General features: G+C 41.6%; 1 protein-coding gene across 1 annotated transcript in view; it reads left to right on the forward strand.

The window, feature by feature from the left end:
* The window catches only part of ptprn2 (protein tyrosine phosphatase receptor type N2), a 108,967-nt gene that overhangs the window by 17,148 nt on the left and 73,703 nt on the right, over positions 1-18,116 (forward strand). Inside the window, exon 10 of the mRNA XM_077624024.1 lies at positions 3,249-3,328. Coding sequence (XP_077480150.1) covers positions 3,249-3,328 — 80 coding nt within the window. The remainder of the gene's footprint in view (positions 1-3,248; positions 3,329-18,116) is intronic.

Genomic DNA, 18,116 nt, shown 5'->3' on the forward strand with positions numbered 1-18,116 from the left:
GAAATTATTAGTATAATCATCAATTAGAGAGTTTTTCACAAGATGATTCAGTCTCTCTTCACACCACTTGTTACTACCTGAAGGGCTGGAGATTTGTCTGTAATAAACCCAGCCCAGTTGCCATAACCGCTCTGTATCCAGTGCACGCTCGCCAAATCTCTCCTTGGTGACCTCAAAACAAATTTGGCCAAGGAGACTCTTGATCTTTTTACATTCAGACTTCCAATTTACGTGTGACAAGCAGGGACGCCGGGACATGTCATCAGGCCGGCACTGATTGAGTTAATCCTGTTATTACAGCTGCCATATCACATCAATGCTAATCAACTCGGATCCTAACACATTTGATGGGCGCTATTTGTGTACTGATGAGGAGCTGGTGATTTGGCCAGATGGGGCAAAAGGACTCATCAACCCTGTAAATAAGGAAATGTACAGATACTTGTGGGGGTCGAAAAATAATATAGGAGTAAGTACATTTATGGGCTTGGGCACAGAATGGATTCAACTAATACGCTTTTTTACTTGGATTTTTTTCCATTCATGTATTTGTTTATTCAATTGATCATAAATTGCAGTGAATCAGTTTTATTTCTGAGTAGCGTTATTTATTTATTTTTTATCTTTTGCAAGTTAGATTTTTGTAGCTACGGCAGTTGGGAATGCTTTGGTCGATCAAAAAGTGCTGTGTGAAAAGAACGGAGTAAATTAAAGTACCACTATACTGTATTTTTTGATTTTTTTTTGTCAAAACTTTTAAAGTAGTTGAACAGATCTTCATTTCAGTTCATTTGAGTATAAAAAAAGTCGCTCAAATCTGCATTTCCCATTGAAATGAATGTAAATACCATTAAGCAATTAATTCCAAACTTACTAGGGCTTTTTAAAAAAGAAAAATAACTGTCTATAATAAGAATATACATTTAATGACTTCTCCTGGTGTGTGCGCATGGTAGCAGTATAACACAGACATACACTTTGAGACAGAAGATGCCACATTAGTCGTTCTTCACTGAGGATAAAGAATGTTTACCTTAAAAAGTCAGATCAATATTATCTCCAGGCATTACTGTGCTTCTTTACGTTGAATTTGACGGTTCCGCACATGCTTCAAGCACAGTCTACTAAAGCCGTAAGGTTGGTGAGTGTCCTTAAAAAGATAAATTGGGGAAAAAAACTCATCCCTCTCCACTCCCTTTTCCTCTAATGAAAACCCATCAGAGTCAAAATAGTACAGAAGCACGGCACTAGCTCATTGTGGAGCTCTCGGGGAGGCCGCGGCAGGTGAGTTTCTAAAAAACGTCCCCCTTTCTGAATACGTTGGCGAGCTGGGTCAGAGCGCGCCGCCCCGCTTTTTCCGTGCCAGCTCTTTTTCTGAAGTCCCCCGATAAGGAGTCTGCGGGAGAGATGCTGAAATGTGACAAACAGGCGAGGCGGACATTTGATGAAGAGGCTGGAGTTTCGAGATAGTCAGGCCTGTGGTGATTTTTTTTTATTTATTTTTTTCCCCCAGAAATGATTGGCTCAGAGGGTACACCAGCCTCTTTTGAGATGACGTAAGGGCTTCACCCAGCTGTGGCACTAGGGGGAGTGGGACACTCACACAATCCGCTTGGCCACTAGTTTGCACACCCACACTAATCACATCCGGCCAGCGGAGCTAACGTGAAGCCCGTGCTTACACACCCGATAACACAGGAGAAAAAGTGTGAAGTCCTCTAGATAGCGTATCATCCTTGACTGCGACCAACCCCCCCAAAAACCACCAATACAACAGCGCTTGTGTTTATCCCTTTAGTTCATTTAAATGTGGGGGAATCGGTTCAATTTGAGATGCTGTTGTGGCTTTGGGGATTGGAAGCCAGGGTAAAGATTGTGGAAATATTGACATTTACCAGAGCAAACAGAACCCAGGTGAAGCATTAGTAAAGGGCATTTTTCCCCCCTTAGAAGGAAGGGTGTGCGTGCGCACGTATGACAGGGATGGTGTTCACAAATCATTGCATGGCTGGGTCCATCTGTCCGCAAGTATTGGCTCATATTTTGCTCGCAGCCCTGGGAGCGGGCAGGTGACTGATGGTGGAGAGAGTTTATGGCGAAGAACTCCTGCAGCTATCGTCGATGTCCTCCGACAGTTGGGCGTAACCATACGAGTGACCCGATATATTTAAGAGATGGTGTGTTTTCATCCCAAAAAATACTGGCATCTGAATTTACCAGATTATTACAGTTAAAAAGCGGGCAAAGTGTGTAAAACACCTGTTAAAAGCAGTGTAGTGTTTTACTGACAGGAAATTTTATGGAGATGAAAATGATGTTTTTAAAGCCACTTGGTGTAAAACAACTGTTAAGATGTAGTTCTTTTATGATGGTTTGTTGTTGTTGTTTTTACAGAAAACTACCCACTGGTTTCTTTTGTGTAGCTGTGTCAATGACAAATTACATGACCATACGCCATCAATTCTTTGGGCAAAGATACTACAATATTTGGGATATTACAAAATCTTTTATAGTTCGATTTAAATGCCTGTAAGCAATTTAAGCCAATAATACTAACACATTCAACACAATCATGTTTCACCTAAGCCTAATTCATACAAACCCTTTTTGACAATTATGTTACATCTCCCCAACGCCCCATTTTCAATACCACCTACCCTTCTCAGGGGTGCTGGAGCTTATCCCAGCTGACTTGGGGCGAACCCTTTGCACTCTTTAAAGTCAGACAAATATACCTACCATAACATCAGCGACACATAACAGACATTTAAATGAAAACCATTCAACTGTATCAATATAATCTTAGCGTTCGGGTGACCAAATTCACTTACTGTCTCAAGGCACTGACATATGTATTCATTTGGGGTTTTAATATGCTCACAAATGCAATACCCATCCATCAGATCCATTTTTTTTTTACCCCCTTTTCCCTGTGCACCGTAGGGAGTTCGAAACACTCCGAGAGCACGGTTGTTAGCCTTAAGTTGACGGCCAAGCTCAGGGACCTTTAAACATTTATTCTGCTCCAGGGAGAGACAAGTCCACCGCTGACTCCTGACCAGACAGCTGAGAGTAATTGCAGAGAGTGTATGTACATACATAGGCGGGTTCCTGAAGGTTAAATGGAGCCAAGCTACTTTTTAGCATTTTTTGCACCGTCAGAGAAAAGATGAAGCTTGCTTTTTTTGGTTGCTATTCCTCCAGGTTTGAACTGTAACATTAACGCCATTTTGTCTGTTTTCCCGCAGCGTCCTCGGACCGGCGTTGACTTTCCGGGTCGGGCCCAACCCCGGCAACGTGACCACAGCAGACGTGGTGCAAGTGGCAGGTAGGAGACCACCAGACTATATCACTCGGTACAGTACATCCGTCACGCGTGCTGTCAAATCGCCGCTTGAGCAAATGAGGACACAGATTAGTCTCTTCTGATATGGCCGCTTCTCATGCTCGTACATGACGAACCGCTGATCGCTGAAGATTATTAACACCGCGGTGACAGATGACCATCCATTACTGAGGAGGCACATCCACTTTCCACACAATGGCCGCGTAAAGAACACTATTTGTTCTTTTTATTAAGACAAATGGAAGGATATAGAATGAAAAATGTAACTCATTTGGCTGGCCAATAACTAGGAGAGACGACTTATTTATTTGAACATATAGGAATTAAATTCCCAATGAAAATTAATGTCACTTAAAGAGTTAACCGATGTCAAATTAGATACTAGTAACTAAAATTGGTGAATTCATGTTACTATTTTATTTATTTATTTAATAAATGCTGAAATACGTTATGAAAAGCCCATCTTTATAGGGATTATGGTGCACTATTACTCAACGTTTAGATCCAATTTTGACACTGCACACAAACATGTTATTTATTCATTAGCCGGTCTGTATGTTTGTTATTGTTATTTATAATGAAATGTGTTGTCTGTTCTGAAATATACATGAGATGAAGTTTGCACTATTGCACACAAAATATAGGCATATGGCTTTAAATATATATTTATCCAATTTACTATGAATGAGGTAAGTCAACTCTACCATTTTTATTGCATGTATTTTTCCCCCCACTCGTAAAATGCAGTGTGATGAGATTTTATCACTGGTTATGAATAAGGTTAGCCATACAATTTCGTGCCATACATGGTTCTTTCTCGCTATATTGTTTGTTTTTAGGGACGATGATGCACAATGATATTAATTTAGTTCACTGCGTTCATGAGAAAATAGGCTTTTTGTGAAAGATTACAGTGCGTATAATCATAGTACACCAACGCTATCATGCTTTTGTTTGCTGTATTTGTTTAACAAAGGCATAAAACCTAAAATATTGTCTGTCCGCCGACATACCGCTTCTAAAACGACGTTCACAATGACCCATATATCCATGGTTAAAATATAATACACGTCCATTTACTTTTACGGACTGATGCATTCAATGTCCTGTGGGTTTTCTGCAGCCCAGCCCCAGCCATTGTAAAAGAGCCATTGGTCACAAGGTTGCCATTTTCATCCATTTCTTCCTTACAACCAATCCCCTCTCCGCTTTGATAGACTTTGATGAGACGGCGTGTAGCGAGCGCTAATGAAAGGCGTGAGCGGGGCTGAAATGTCAGCCCAAATGTTAAGTCAACACCATCGTCCGCCTGACCCATGTTGATGAATTATGAATCTCGACCCACCTGAATAGCAATTGCTAACCGTTCAAACCGGCCGCCGCTCCTAATTGGTCGTCGTTATTCACAACGGACGTGGAGCCTCGACGAGGATGAAATATTAAACCGCTTCATTTGTGCGTCCGCTGACCTTAAGATCAAACCATCCCCGAGCTTCATTTCCTGTCCACCTTGTTGGCCACCTCCATTTAGTGTGAAAATAGAGGAGACTTGCCATCTCACCCTCTTTCGTATTAGCAACGATGCGAAAAGAGAGTATGCACCGTTCTGGTCCTGTTCCTTTGCATCAGTGCTCGGAATATCTGCTCGACCATATTTCCCCATCACGACATGACCAGAGTATGGAGTAGCATTTGTCCTTCCAGTGTGTGTGAATGTGTTTTCTTTGTAAAGTAGTTACCACGTCGTAAAGTAGCAGCATGCTTTAAGTGGAATCTGAAAATCAAACTGAAGCCCGCTCGCAGGGGCCACCTGGGTAATCCCGACTGACCTTTGCCTTATGTGTGACTGTGCATAAATGGCGTGGCCTCCTAATGAACTCGTCAAAAGCCCGTGCTGCATTCTGGGCTCAAGCTGCCGCTGGGAGCCTGCACAGCATGCCCGATGGCACTCTCGGAACAGCAAATATAGTCTTTTTTTTTGTTTGCCCAGCATCACACGCACTAAAACTGCATTTAATAGGTGGCTGTCAGAAGGGTAGAGCGTGTTTTATGATAGTTGTAGGACATAAAGTGAATCAAGACCTTGATGAAATTTACAGGTGACTTCATCTAATCCACTGGTTGGGAATCCTTATTGTAGACGGTCTTGTGAGATTTAATGGCAGCTCGTGATATCTACGTGGGTGGAGACATATTTTCGGGTTTAGCTGTGTCCATCATTTTTTTCTCATCAGGGCATCCAGATTTTGGGGCGAAAGTGTTTTTATTTTCATCTTTTTATGATAGGATTGGGCATTACCGTATTTTGCCGTTTGGGTAAATTAAACGGCAACTCAGCTTTTTTGGCAAGATTTGTATGGTGTTCATGGGGGCATAATTATAGATACTTAAGTTCATTAAAATTCCAAGTCAGACTTTATTCAGCAGTAAGTAGTTTTAACCTGAGCTGTAAGTAGTTTTAGTCTGCAAAACGTTGATGCACCCCGCCACGGCATAAAGAGTGCGTAGTGGATCGTACCTTCCCGTTTGTGCGCCATTTAATATACCCTTGCCGTTTAATATACCCGGGCAAGCAGCAAAATACGGTAGTTGTATTTCCGTTACTGCTACTCCCTAAATGAAAGCGGTTTTTACAATGTTGCATCTCGGCAAAGCGTCATTGAAACTTAAGTGCGTTTTCTATTGAAGACTGTTTTTCAAAACAGCTTGTGTATGTTACAATGTAGTCTTTTCTTGTCCTGGCCCAGTTTTTCTGTGTTTTTTTTGCGAGTGTAAATGTCCTGATAGAGAAACACAGCGCGCCAGCGCTACCTTGACTGTAACCGGGTTGCCATTGTCTGACGGAGGTTAATATGGCTCCGCCGCATACCGCTGTCCATCTATCTGCCCATCACTTTCCATTTGATGCCTTCAATGCCCCATTGAAAGGACGAGACAAAGAGACTCGTTTGAAAGGCGCGGACAGTATTGAGGAGATTTGATAACTCATTGAAAAGCATCTTTTGGGCAGCAGGTTCTTAGCGACTGCGTCGGTGAAAGGCCTGCTGGGAGGTCTGACTGTATTAGCGGAGGTAGAGGCTCTTGTGTTCTGCTCAACTGGAAAACCACAGGACAAAGACGCGCGTCGCCTAATCCCTGCTCGGCTGCAAAACAAAAGGGAAAAGCTGCCGCTTTATCGAAAATACAAGGCGTTGTGTGAGTCCGTGGCTGCGTTTTTGTTTGGGGGAGATTTTTATTTTTCTGCAGCCGTGTTCATACGGTGCCGTCCAAATGAGTTATTTGAGCAGCCTACTGTTAAACTGTTGGACTTGTAGCGTCTTCTTAGTCTCGCTATGCTTCATAAAAGCAACTGTTTTATGAGATGGTAGATGGCGCTTTGCTTCTTGTTTATGTTTCCGTTCCTGTTTATTTCCCTCGTATTTTCTTTACATTGAAGGGGTCACAGTGCAATTTGAAATCGTGACGGAAAATATTTTTTGAAATATTTTTAGAGGCCAATTTTAAGCCTTGTACCTTGTAAGAGTTTCAACTTAGTTGGTTCAAGGACCGTGGAATGTAGTGTTCGATGATTATCAAATGGAAAAAAGAGGAAATAAAAATAACCTAAATTTTCCTCAAATTCCAAATTTCAATGAAGCACTCTTCTTCCAAGAGGAAAAATTTACATACATTTTAATCTTCGCAGTTCCATTAGTAATCAACAGTTGGACATCGGCACAGTAAGTTTTACAAAATCAAAAAATTTACATCAATTTTAATCTTTGCAGTTCCGTTAGTAATCAACAGTTGGACATAGTCACAGTAAGTTTTACAAAATCTTGCCATTTTTTCACGATTGCGAAGCTTCTCCCAGACTTCCACCATTTATCATGATATGCTTTCCTGACACTATTACCTCCCTGCTTCTTGCCCCCTTTGTGGTATTTCAGTTTTGAGCTGGTAATTGAGGACAAGCTTGAGAGAAGAAAGCAAGAGATGGATGGATTTAGTAATAATGAACCGTGAATAGGCATGGTTCACTGTATTGTCATTGGCTTTCATTGGGTGGAGGGCATTTTCCTCTCTTCCTGGTCAGTGGATTTTCCATCACGCGTCGCCTTTTAGGAACACGTCTTTCTACCCGTTTGAATAATAAGCTCACTCTCACGGATCTCCTTTCTGTCATCGCTGAAGTGTGAGGAAGCAACACGGGGGAGGACATTGTCTGTGTCCGTGTCTCTGTCCGCCTCCCTGGGGTGACAGCCGTGTGTCAGGGTCTCTTGGTCTCTTGGTCTCTTGCTCCAGATGGCTCAGCCACTTGCTCTCAGGGTCCCCTGCCTCTCAGCCTTCATTGACCGGAGGCCGAGGTTCTCACGGCCCGGGGGCCGGCAAACTCATTGCTTCGGTCTGGCCTCTTGGGGCCTTTGTGGCCTCTGAGGGGCTCTGGGGGTCGCCCGGGCGTGACAGGCAAGACAATAGGAACGTCCTCGCCCAGCTACCCCTGACTTAACTCCCAGTCTTCTTCGGAACTCCCCGCAGCCTGGTGTTTGCCCTTGTCCTTCGTGCGGATATATTGGCCTGGCTCATCTAGCGATTATATAACCAACGCATGCCTCAAAGGGTTTTGCGGTCCGGAGTGTCATGGAAATATGGAGATGTTCAAATTAGGCTACGGATCAACCATTTTTCGGGAAAGACCAATGGGAGAGCAAGCTTATTTAGACGGATATTGTGTTGTGTGAATATGTAGTCACAGAAACTATTAAATAAAACATTTTTCTTTTTTTCCTTTTAAAAAAAAGAAAAAATAATTTTGTTTCTATCTGACCTCTTAGCCTCAAGATGGTGCTAAAGCATTATTTTCCTATTTGGCTTTTGCCAGAGGACAAAATTAGTGTTAAGAGTCCTTTTTTCATAAATGAGCTAATTTGCAAAGGCCAAGCTACAGCTACAGCTACATTTGCAAAAACTGCATTGGATTCAAAGTCTATACATGAAAAGTTGATTGTGTAGGTTCAATAATACAAGCATGAAATAGGGGGAAAAAGGCATGTCATATTTGCTAACTACATCTCTGGCCACTAGTGTGCATAGTCGACTACATCGAAGGTTCTTCACCTATTGCGGCAGGTCATGGAACCTAATAACTGCGATAAACGAGGTGTTACTGCATGTGTTGGTAGTTAGTAAAGAAAAAAATCAAATTGATCCTGAAAACAGCCGCTCCCGTCTCTGGTTAATTGTCAAACGTTACCATATTTAAAGGTAGCTCTGATCTGCTTATCAACGCAAGCAGGTATAGGAACAGGCTGTTTTTGCTGTAAAAAACGCAACAGTCGCACCCGCGTTAATGGCGGCCGCTGTTTGAGTGCTGGTCTTCTTCCAGCTGAGCATATTAGCGTAGATCTCCCACGCAGGCAGAGTTGACCTTCACTGTGGCAAACACTTGTCAAAATGCCAATGATAATTACCTGCCCTCTCTTTCGCGAAAACAGCGCAGCGCTTCATCAAGCGAGCTTTACAAAAGCGCCCGTGTTGGGACCGCCGGTTGTGGCCCATCTGAGCTGCCGGCGTTCCATCTCGCCGTTGTGATATTTTACCGCTCTGAACCAACAAACCACCAGAGGCTGAAAGAAACAAAGTGAGAATTACATTTTCTCGCCTACATTTCGGCTGTTGTCCGCGTCATGGGCTCTAGCGAAATGGAGTTTTTATTTTTATTTTTTTTTAAATCGAAAACACAGCCCTGTGTCCGCTCCCCGAACGCCCGTATCAATGAGCATAGAGGTCAAAAAACAAGGCTCCTTCTTCTCCTCTCTCCTTGGGCACTCTCCTCCCCATCACTGGCTACCACTCTTTCTGCTTGAGTGCTTGAATGTGCTCAGTTCGGTGATCAAAGTCTTCCTCGGTCTCTTCTCCTCCATCGCCCATGGCTGTCTGAGTGTGTGTGTGTGTGTGTATGTTCGATAGCGGCCAGCGTTTGTGTGTGCGTGTGTGTCTTACACTCCATCCTCTTTTGCATCATCCGTCGTCTGCTGGAGGGCACACACACGTAACGCACAAAGACAGACAGATGCACACACACATTGACGTACGGTGACGCTAATGCCATACGACGTGGACCGCATTTTCCGTCTTCTCTATCGTTTATGCATTGATGAGCTGACAAATGCGAGCCGTATGAAGGGAAGAACACGTGTTGCTGCTTGTAGCCGGGCAAAGTTTTTCTTTCTGCGTACCGGTCGTTTGAGAGAATTCGGAAACGGAGCACATGGTAGTTTTGCATTGCGTGTGCGGTCAATTGGTCCTCGGTCTTTTGGTCGCCCCAACCGCGACAACGGGTGACCAAAAGACCGGCGACCAAAAGACCGGCGACAAAACAAGGTAAAACAACACGTTCTACGGGAAATTTTGACCTTTTCTTTAGCCTAATAATTACTAGGGCATCAAATATGACTAAATAGTAATTCGCAGTTTGTATTTAGGGAATTTGAGCAACGATTTAAATGGTAATTATCACTTACCTTCCGGGCGACCAAAAGACCGGCGACCAATCGACCGTGTACCTTGCATTGGGAACGATTGTCATTTTTCTTGCTATTTTGACTTTATTTTAGAATAGGTTAGTGATTGAAAGTGGCGAATTAGGACTTTGATTTAAATTTGGGGGCCCTGTGATTGGCTGGCGACCAATTCGGGGTATCTCTGCGACCATTGTGAGGATAAGCGGTATGGAAAATGAATGGTTGAGTACAAATATGTTTTCTTGTTTGCTCAAAACATCTTTCCTTCAATCTCATTCAATTCCCTGTTCTGATTAGTTGAGCAATCGCTGTTCTAATTGGTTGAGATTTCGTCCATTTTGGCCCACCAGAAACCACTTTTATGTGCGCAGAAGTCACTTATTTATTAGATTGTATATCATTTGAACTACTGCTTGGAGTAACCCCGTGTGATTTTATTTTACAACATTTGGAAGTAGTTTTTCCATCTGTGCTTATTGGTGACATTTAGTCTCCGAAAACACGACACAAATGTGCTGAAACTCGAGCACTTGTAGTTGGTGATCGTATAAGCACTGGGATGCTTCATCCCAATCGGAGTCTTCTTTTCCTCTCCCCAGGGAGTTGTTTCTAACAGTTATTAAAAAAAAAGCTACTTTGGGAATCCCGTCTTTTTAAAGTTTGTAAAGAGAGCGCTCTAATCAAACATGCTTTCATTGTATGCAGGAAAGTTGTCATGTGGAAACCTTTCTATTGTATCAAGAAGCTGAGAACGTTCCAGACGATTAATGATTTGGGCAGTGTCTTTAGCTTCCTTTTATCCCGTTTATCCTCATCACTCATGTTCCTCCTCCTCCCTTAGCCATTTCCCCGTGCGCTCCTTCTTCTAGTTCCTCCTCTCCAACACTTTCGAGTGTTCACCTCCACGTTGCTTCTGTAAACACGTTAGTGTGTCAAAGTCGCTGTTGCGAAGCGGCTCGAGACAGTAACAGGTGCCTGTCAACAGCCAGGCGCATCTCTAGTGCATTAAAGGATCTTCACCCGTAGATGGGGATTAGTGTCGCCTGGCATTGTTTGTTTGCTAATTCCACCTCGGAGGTATTTGCGGCCAAATAGTCATGAATAATTGAAAACCGTTTCTAGTGGAGGAAGTCGAGCGATCTGCCAATGGCGGGAGATCGATGACAAAGGTGATAAAACAAAGCGAACCGGGGACACTAAAAAAACGAATGTTGGGTGAATTTGCATGTTGTGATTGAAGCAAAAGAAGAAAAATCTTTGTATGTTGTATTGCTTTAATTATTGCATTAATGTGTACATAACCTTGACACCCTCGAGTCAAAGTGAATCAAATTTACCTGATTGACTATCTGAACAAGACAAGCTAGCTATGGCCAGATCGTAAAAAGGACGGTCTAATCCAAGGGTGTCAGACTCGGGTTGCTTTAACGTCAACTCGATTTCATGTGGGCCGGACCATTTTAGATATAATATTGAGATTTTGTTTTTATAAATGGATTAAATGAACTAGATTAAAGGCCCTGAATATTCAGTTTTTATAGATCTAAAACAATGTTTATTTTAGCTTTTTTTAAAATATATTTTTAGATTTTACAAAATGATTTTTGAACTAAAAACACAGAAAAAAATGATTAAAAAATTACAATTATTGATTTAAAAGGAAGAAAATCAGGAAATTTAATATACATCTATACTCTTCACTTTAATTTGATCCTAAAACAGAAAGTCGGCACTCATGATTTACTTTCTCGGGCCGCACAAAATGATGCGGCGGGCCAGATTTGGCCCCTGGGCCGCCACTTTGACACCTGTGGTCTAATCGACCTCTAAAAAGATCGGCGATGAGAAAAAATCGGATTTATATGAAGGTGGCTATTGCTGACGCAAGCGTTAGGTCACTTATGAGTCAGATATGGACTATCAATGTCAATGCAACTGGGCAGGAAAAGATGATGAAAAATGTGGAACCCTCAATCCCACCTTTTCTGGGATTCCCACATACAACTCTTACTGGGTTTCTGGTATTAACCCTAGTGCCAGCTTTTGCAGGCAATCTCTCCAAATCCTCAGCGTAATTATTAAATCAATCTATAGAAGGACTACGACCGAGTGGGAGGCATTTTCTCCACAGTATTATACACGGCTAATCTTCAGTGGATGTTGGTTGTTTATTTATCCTCATTATGATTCTGCTTGATTGAAAACATTTGCAGATGCAAATGTCTCTGAAGATTCACACTCGCTGAGATTGTGCAAGCAAAGCTAATTATCAAGCGCTTTTATTTGCTGCGAAGTGTTCCAATTCGCCGGGACTCGGTGTTACGCGACACCAAATGTTGGAATTGAGCTCTTGGATGGCAGCCAGAATTGCCGTTGTTGAACAATTTTTCATGCGGGAGGAGGCTTTGTCCTCATCTTAATTTTAGTTCATAAAAATTGACTGACTGGCTTGTAATGACCTCTTTTTTAGAAAAATGATATGTGGGTAGTAATGCGTTACATTTACCTGAGTCAAAATTTACTTCTAACAGTTATACCACGCCTTAATTCTGACTTTTTTGGCAACAGTAATCACACGACTCCCTTCGATAAATCAGACATAACAATGCAATCACATGATTACACACAAACTTGCATTCAGAAGGCCTTTTCAATCACGCACCATCTTTAAATTACCACAAAAAAATCAACTATTTAATGTAGAGCACTGCTGACATTTCCTAAAAGCACACTAATGGCTGCCGATCTGTTTTTTCCACTACAAGGCATTTATTCTCTTTGGACAGTTTACCTGTTCATTTCTTCAGATTTTAAGTCCCAATTTTGTATGATTTTACGTTTTGGTCTCATTTGGCCATGCATTAAGTTATAGTAGAGTATAAAACCATTTCATATTGATGATGTTGTGCTGTGAAACAAAATATTGCCATTGTTTAAAATTAATTTCACATTGTAAGCAGCCACTCGTGACTTTAGTATTCCTTTTTACCAAATACTTTTCTATTTGGACATGAGTACTTTTTTTTGGATGGCTACTTTTACTTGATAACATTATTTTTGAAGTAACGCTACTTTTACGTTAGTGAAAATCGGGCCAAATCTTCCCATTTTTAGACTGTAATGGCCAATAGAATCCTCCCCAGCACCCAAGTAACAAAGCAACAGCATCCAATCTCGCCATTACTTTAAAGCTCGTTGCATGAGGCCCCTTCTATACTATGTTTAGTAGTCTCCTTGAGTTTTTGTCACGGCTCCATAGATTGGAGGAGCAGAAGAGAGACGGTGGGATTAAAGCACCATGTTGAGCAGAAAATCCAACCTCCTCTTCAGTGGTGGCCCCCACCGGCTCCCACCTATTTTTTTTCCTTTTTTTTTGCTCTGTGCCGACCCTCTCAGCCTTCATCTCTTCTGTTCCCCCCGCCCTTCATCTTCCCGCATCGAACGCCGCCTCGCTGATGGCTCTCACCATGTGGAGAGCAGCGGGTTCTTGTACACCGCTTTTCTTTTTTTCCCTTTTTTTGCTGCATTATGAAGCGGCTCGTACAAACAGCCCCGTAAACGAGCATCTCCCCATCTCCTGCTATGACTCATAATGTAATGATATCAGAAATGCAACATCCCCCCCCCCCTGCCCCAGTATGCCAAATTGAAAGAAGCTGCGAAGATGATCTTCTGGAGGAGTTCACGGAAGGGCTTCATGTAGTGCTGATTCAATCACGCCCCCCGTCCAACTTGGCGGGAGGGGAAAATGACGTTAACACGCTGTAAATCGTTAACGCCACCCACCAGGGACAATGCCAGAAACATTGGCACCCACAACTGAATAGCGCTGACCTTCGGGAGGTCACGGTGTCGGCCTCAAAGTACCTCTCCCACATGCTTCAAACGTGTTTAAAATGATTAGAAACACACTTTTTAAACACACTTAAAACGTGAAAACCTCAGACTGCGATAAGTGATACAGCGTGGGATGATGGAAAGCGATACGCTTCAAAATTGTATGCAGCAAAACTCAATCTATTTATGAAAATGTGTCTGGGAGTGAGACATAGTGTGTCTGACTGTTTTAAAAAAAATGTTATGAATTTAAAGAGATAGTTTTGATGGTATATCGAAGTTAAATGTCAAATTAATTTTAAAAAATCAAGAAAAATAAAATACTGTGCTTTTTCCATTTTTAATTGTTTAAATCAATTGGAAATCCATTGTTGTCAGTTAATATAAAGTTTGAAACATTCCCCCATTCAGTAGGATGTCTAAAAAAGAGCAATTCTTAGGTCAACAATGTCTCAAGATTAATCGACTATCAAAACCATAATTCATTTTATCATCAATTATTAGTTGATTAGTTCATGAATTGTGTCAGCCCTAAATGAGCCTCTGAAGGAAACCATAACTCCAACGTAGTGTGCGACGGAAAATAATTCAAAAGCCATGGTCTAAATCAGGTGTCAAAGTGGCGGCCCGGGGGCCAAGTCTGGCCCGCCGCATCATTTTGTGTGGCCCGGGAAAGTAAATCATGAGTGCCGACTTTCTGTTTCAGGATCAAATTAAAATGAAGAGTATAGATCTATATTACATTTACTGATTTTCCCCCTTTTAAATCAATAATTGTAATTTTTTAATCATTTTTTTCTGTGTTTTTAGTTCAAAAATCATTTTGTAAAATCTAAAAATATATTTTAAAAAAGCTTAAATAAACATTGTTTTAGATCTATAAAAACCTAAATATTCAGGGCTTTTAATCCACTTTTAATCCATTTATTTAAAAAAATCTAAATATTATATCTAAAATTGTCCGGCCCACATGAAATCGAGTTGACGTTAACGCGGCCCGCGAACCAACCCGAGTCTGACACCCCTGGTCTAAATGAATCGTCTCAAATCACTCCAATATTTCATAGCTTGCCAACATCTAGGTAGCACCTTTAACTCCCTTCATCAAGAAGTGAACGAGAATATAACGTCATAACAAGCGATTTATTGTCTTTACAGGTTCATAAACTTCCAAAAATCTGTTAATACTGCATAATTTACCCCATATCAAATTAAAATATGTTGAATCAGTTTTTTTACGTCCCATGAAATGGTTAATATAACGTTTAAATATGAAAAAAGCCTCTCCCAGTCCACTGTTTAACTGCCTGGAGCATTACTTACCAGGAACCAACTTCAATTATCATCACATTACGTAATTACTCTTTCCATAAAAGCACCATTTTTATAAACCTACACGACAGCTGCTATACAAAATTATTGCCCCTCTTCACTCTAACCTCTTTCGTGGACGTAATACATAACATAAACAAAGCTTCCTTTGCGTTACATAAGCATGCCCTGTTTTTGTCATTCTCTTGTTAATGCTTTATATTTTTTGACTAGTGCAGGTGTAAACAATGGAAATATACAGGTGTTTCCACAAACAATATGCGAACGTGTTTTTTTATATATCCTTTTTATCATGTATGTTCTTCTTCTAATGGCGCCCGTGCACTTAATTGGCCCACGCATCTTTTGCCCTGCCAGCGGTTTTATTGAGCTACAAGTGTAGAGAAACAAAAGGGAGCCGGCGAGCTTCAAAGCGAGCGGGTGACATTTTCTGCCTTTCCCATCTTCAAAGCGCTATTTTCTGCTTTTGTACTCCCCTTTTTTTCCCAGAGTATGATTATATTATTTTTTTTAACCAAAGGATTACAGCTGTCTGCCATCGTGGTGTACAATTTAGGTTCCCTTTCAGTATTTCAATAGAGGATGTGCAGCGCGTTTGCCTGTTTTTCAGGTCATTATACTTGAATTCTGTTTCCGCATATGCTTTTGAAATATGTAATTGCACTCTACATTGGGCTGGGTTGCTTCTTATGTTAGTCCAGATGTGTACATGCCATTATTGCAGTATAAGTAGAAGCAAACAAAGATATGAGTCATTATTTTATGATCTTTTGGTTGGGCGAGGCTTCTATAATGTCCATCGCCGTCAATGGCAGCCAATGCATTAATATTTGACTGATATTTGTTGGCTGAAAACGCAGCGTGGCATAAATAATGAATAAGTACAATGACCATTACTTTGTCAAACCACCTTTGAGTAATTAAAGTCAACCCGTCACATTTATGCATTGCCACCGAAGGCTGATTTGTTATGCGTTTGTGTCTAAAATTCGGTGCTTAAATTTGTCATTAACCGCTAAAGGCCACGGGCACGTTAGATTGACGTGGCAGCACAAAGGCTAAAACACGATTGGACATGAAAAATGGATCTTCCACGAGTCAACAAAGCCAAGAAAAATGACGACATGGAAAAAAAGCCATTGTCGGGAAACGGCGAGGATGTAAATTAGACCACCTTCACTCCGGAGGGTGTGTGATAAATACCCAGTTCAGATTGTATTTGTTGTGTAGCTGTTCAAATCGCCAAAACAGACTATAAGTCACATTCAGGAATACAATTTCTACAAGTTGAGTGAGCCCATGTTGGGTGTGAAAAAACTCCGAATTGGAGTGTTCACACTTTGGAAGCAAAAAATGGATTTGTGTCACATGTTGGCAAAGAAATCCGAATTGACGTGTTAAGGTAGCTTTAGCATTCGTACAGACGTTGGCCACGATCAAGTGCGTTGGCGGGATTTATCTCAAAGTGTCTTGTGATTGACTGGCAAAGACTCGAGCCCTAGAAACGGATGTTAGTTGGCCACCGCTATCGTTGACCCAACTGAACCCCAGCGACAGTCTCCAGATGTCCATGCGATGCATTGCGCGCCCCTTCCCCTCATTTTCATTCACCTGCAAACCTGTCCCCCCGCTTTCCTTCCACCCCCTCATCATGTCTATAATTCATGACCAGGTGCAGCAACATCTTTCTTTGGCATGAGCCTGAAAGGAAGACAGATGTTCAATTTCCACTTCTTTTGTGCAATTTGCACGGTCTTTTCCGCTGCTCTTTGGTGGTCGCTTTTTTACCGTGTGTAAATTGTCCCGTTGTGCTAATAGGGCGTACAAAGTCACACCCGTGACTGCTTGTCAAAAGTTGAAGGAAACTGGAGAGGGCTAGCTTTTATATGATCGCAATATACTCTTTAACGATCACAGAATATTTTTAGTCGATTGTAATTTGATGAAAGTCAAAGGAAGGCTGGGCAACTTTAAATTAAAGATCGAGATAATAGATTGGAAAAAATGCAAGTCCCTTTTTCCTCTAAAAAAGACTTGAATGTTGATGACTTTCAAGCACTTGGCATAAACTGTAAGATTGAACAACACGTAAACAAGTAAATTTCCAATTTAAAATTTTAGATGTATATTCAAATCTGTTAACTTGATGCTATTATAAAATTGAATGAAAATAAGCATAAAGCTGCTTTGCGTAACTCAACAATTAATATTTATATGCACAATAGCCTTGGTGACATTTTTATTTACATACATAGTTGCATTATTACTTTTAAAATACCAGTTAAAATACTCAATACAAAAACCAAGTTAAAAAAAAACATGGATAAAATTGAAATCAAACACTATAAATAATCTTTTTGGTATGCCGTATCAACCCAGTCAAAGTCGATACATGGTTGATGAACTGTTTTCAAATATACTTCATCCCAGTGCAAAATAGGCAGTTAATATTGTCAAAGGTGTTTAATAATGTAGTATTGACAGGAAATCAACTCATTAACTCATTGGCCGCTTCGTCCACGTCATTTAAACCGAGAGGAGCTAGCGGTGAATGATCACTCGTAGCGAATGAATAACTAAGCATCCAACGACACACAAATTATTGATGATGTAGCCATACAAATACGAAACCATGACAACCATTGATATTTGCCCCTATATGCTCTTTCCTTGCGTATTGCTTTTTCAAGCCAGCATTTCCTGCTATTCCTCGGTCAGAAAAAGGAAGCACAAGCACACCAAATGATGGATATGCTTTAAAAGGGGATTTTGGCGGCTCCTTCCTCGCCCTCTCTCTGTCCTCAGCCTCCTCCCAAATCGATAGCGACTGAGTGTCACGGGTCAGCGGCCTGCATACGCGGGGTCAGACGCCTACGGAGAAGCGCGCTCTCTCCCAGGGCTCTCCGCCGAGGCGATAACTCGTCTCTATCTCCGACTTGGCTTTAAAGGACACCCGAGCCCTTTCAATTCAACTCCAATATCCGCCTCGGATTGACTTGGAATGGGATTTCAGCTTCACTTGTTCAACCGGCCGCCAAAGTGGTCGTTTATACACGTGGCGAAATCCCTTTTACCGCACCAAACGTGCTCGGCGGATC

The sequence above is a fragment of the Stigmatopora argus genome, chromosome 17 (assembly GCF_051989625.1).
Source record: "Stigmatopora argus isolate UIUO_Sarg chromosome 17, RoL_Sarg_1.0, whole genome shotgun sequence".
Taxonomy (NCBI): Eukaryota; Metazoa; Chordata; class Actinopteri; order Syngnathiformes; family Syngnathidae; genus Stigmatopora; species Stigmatopora argus.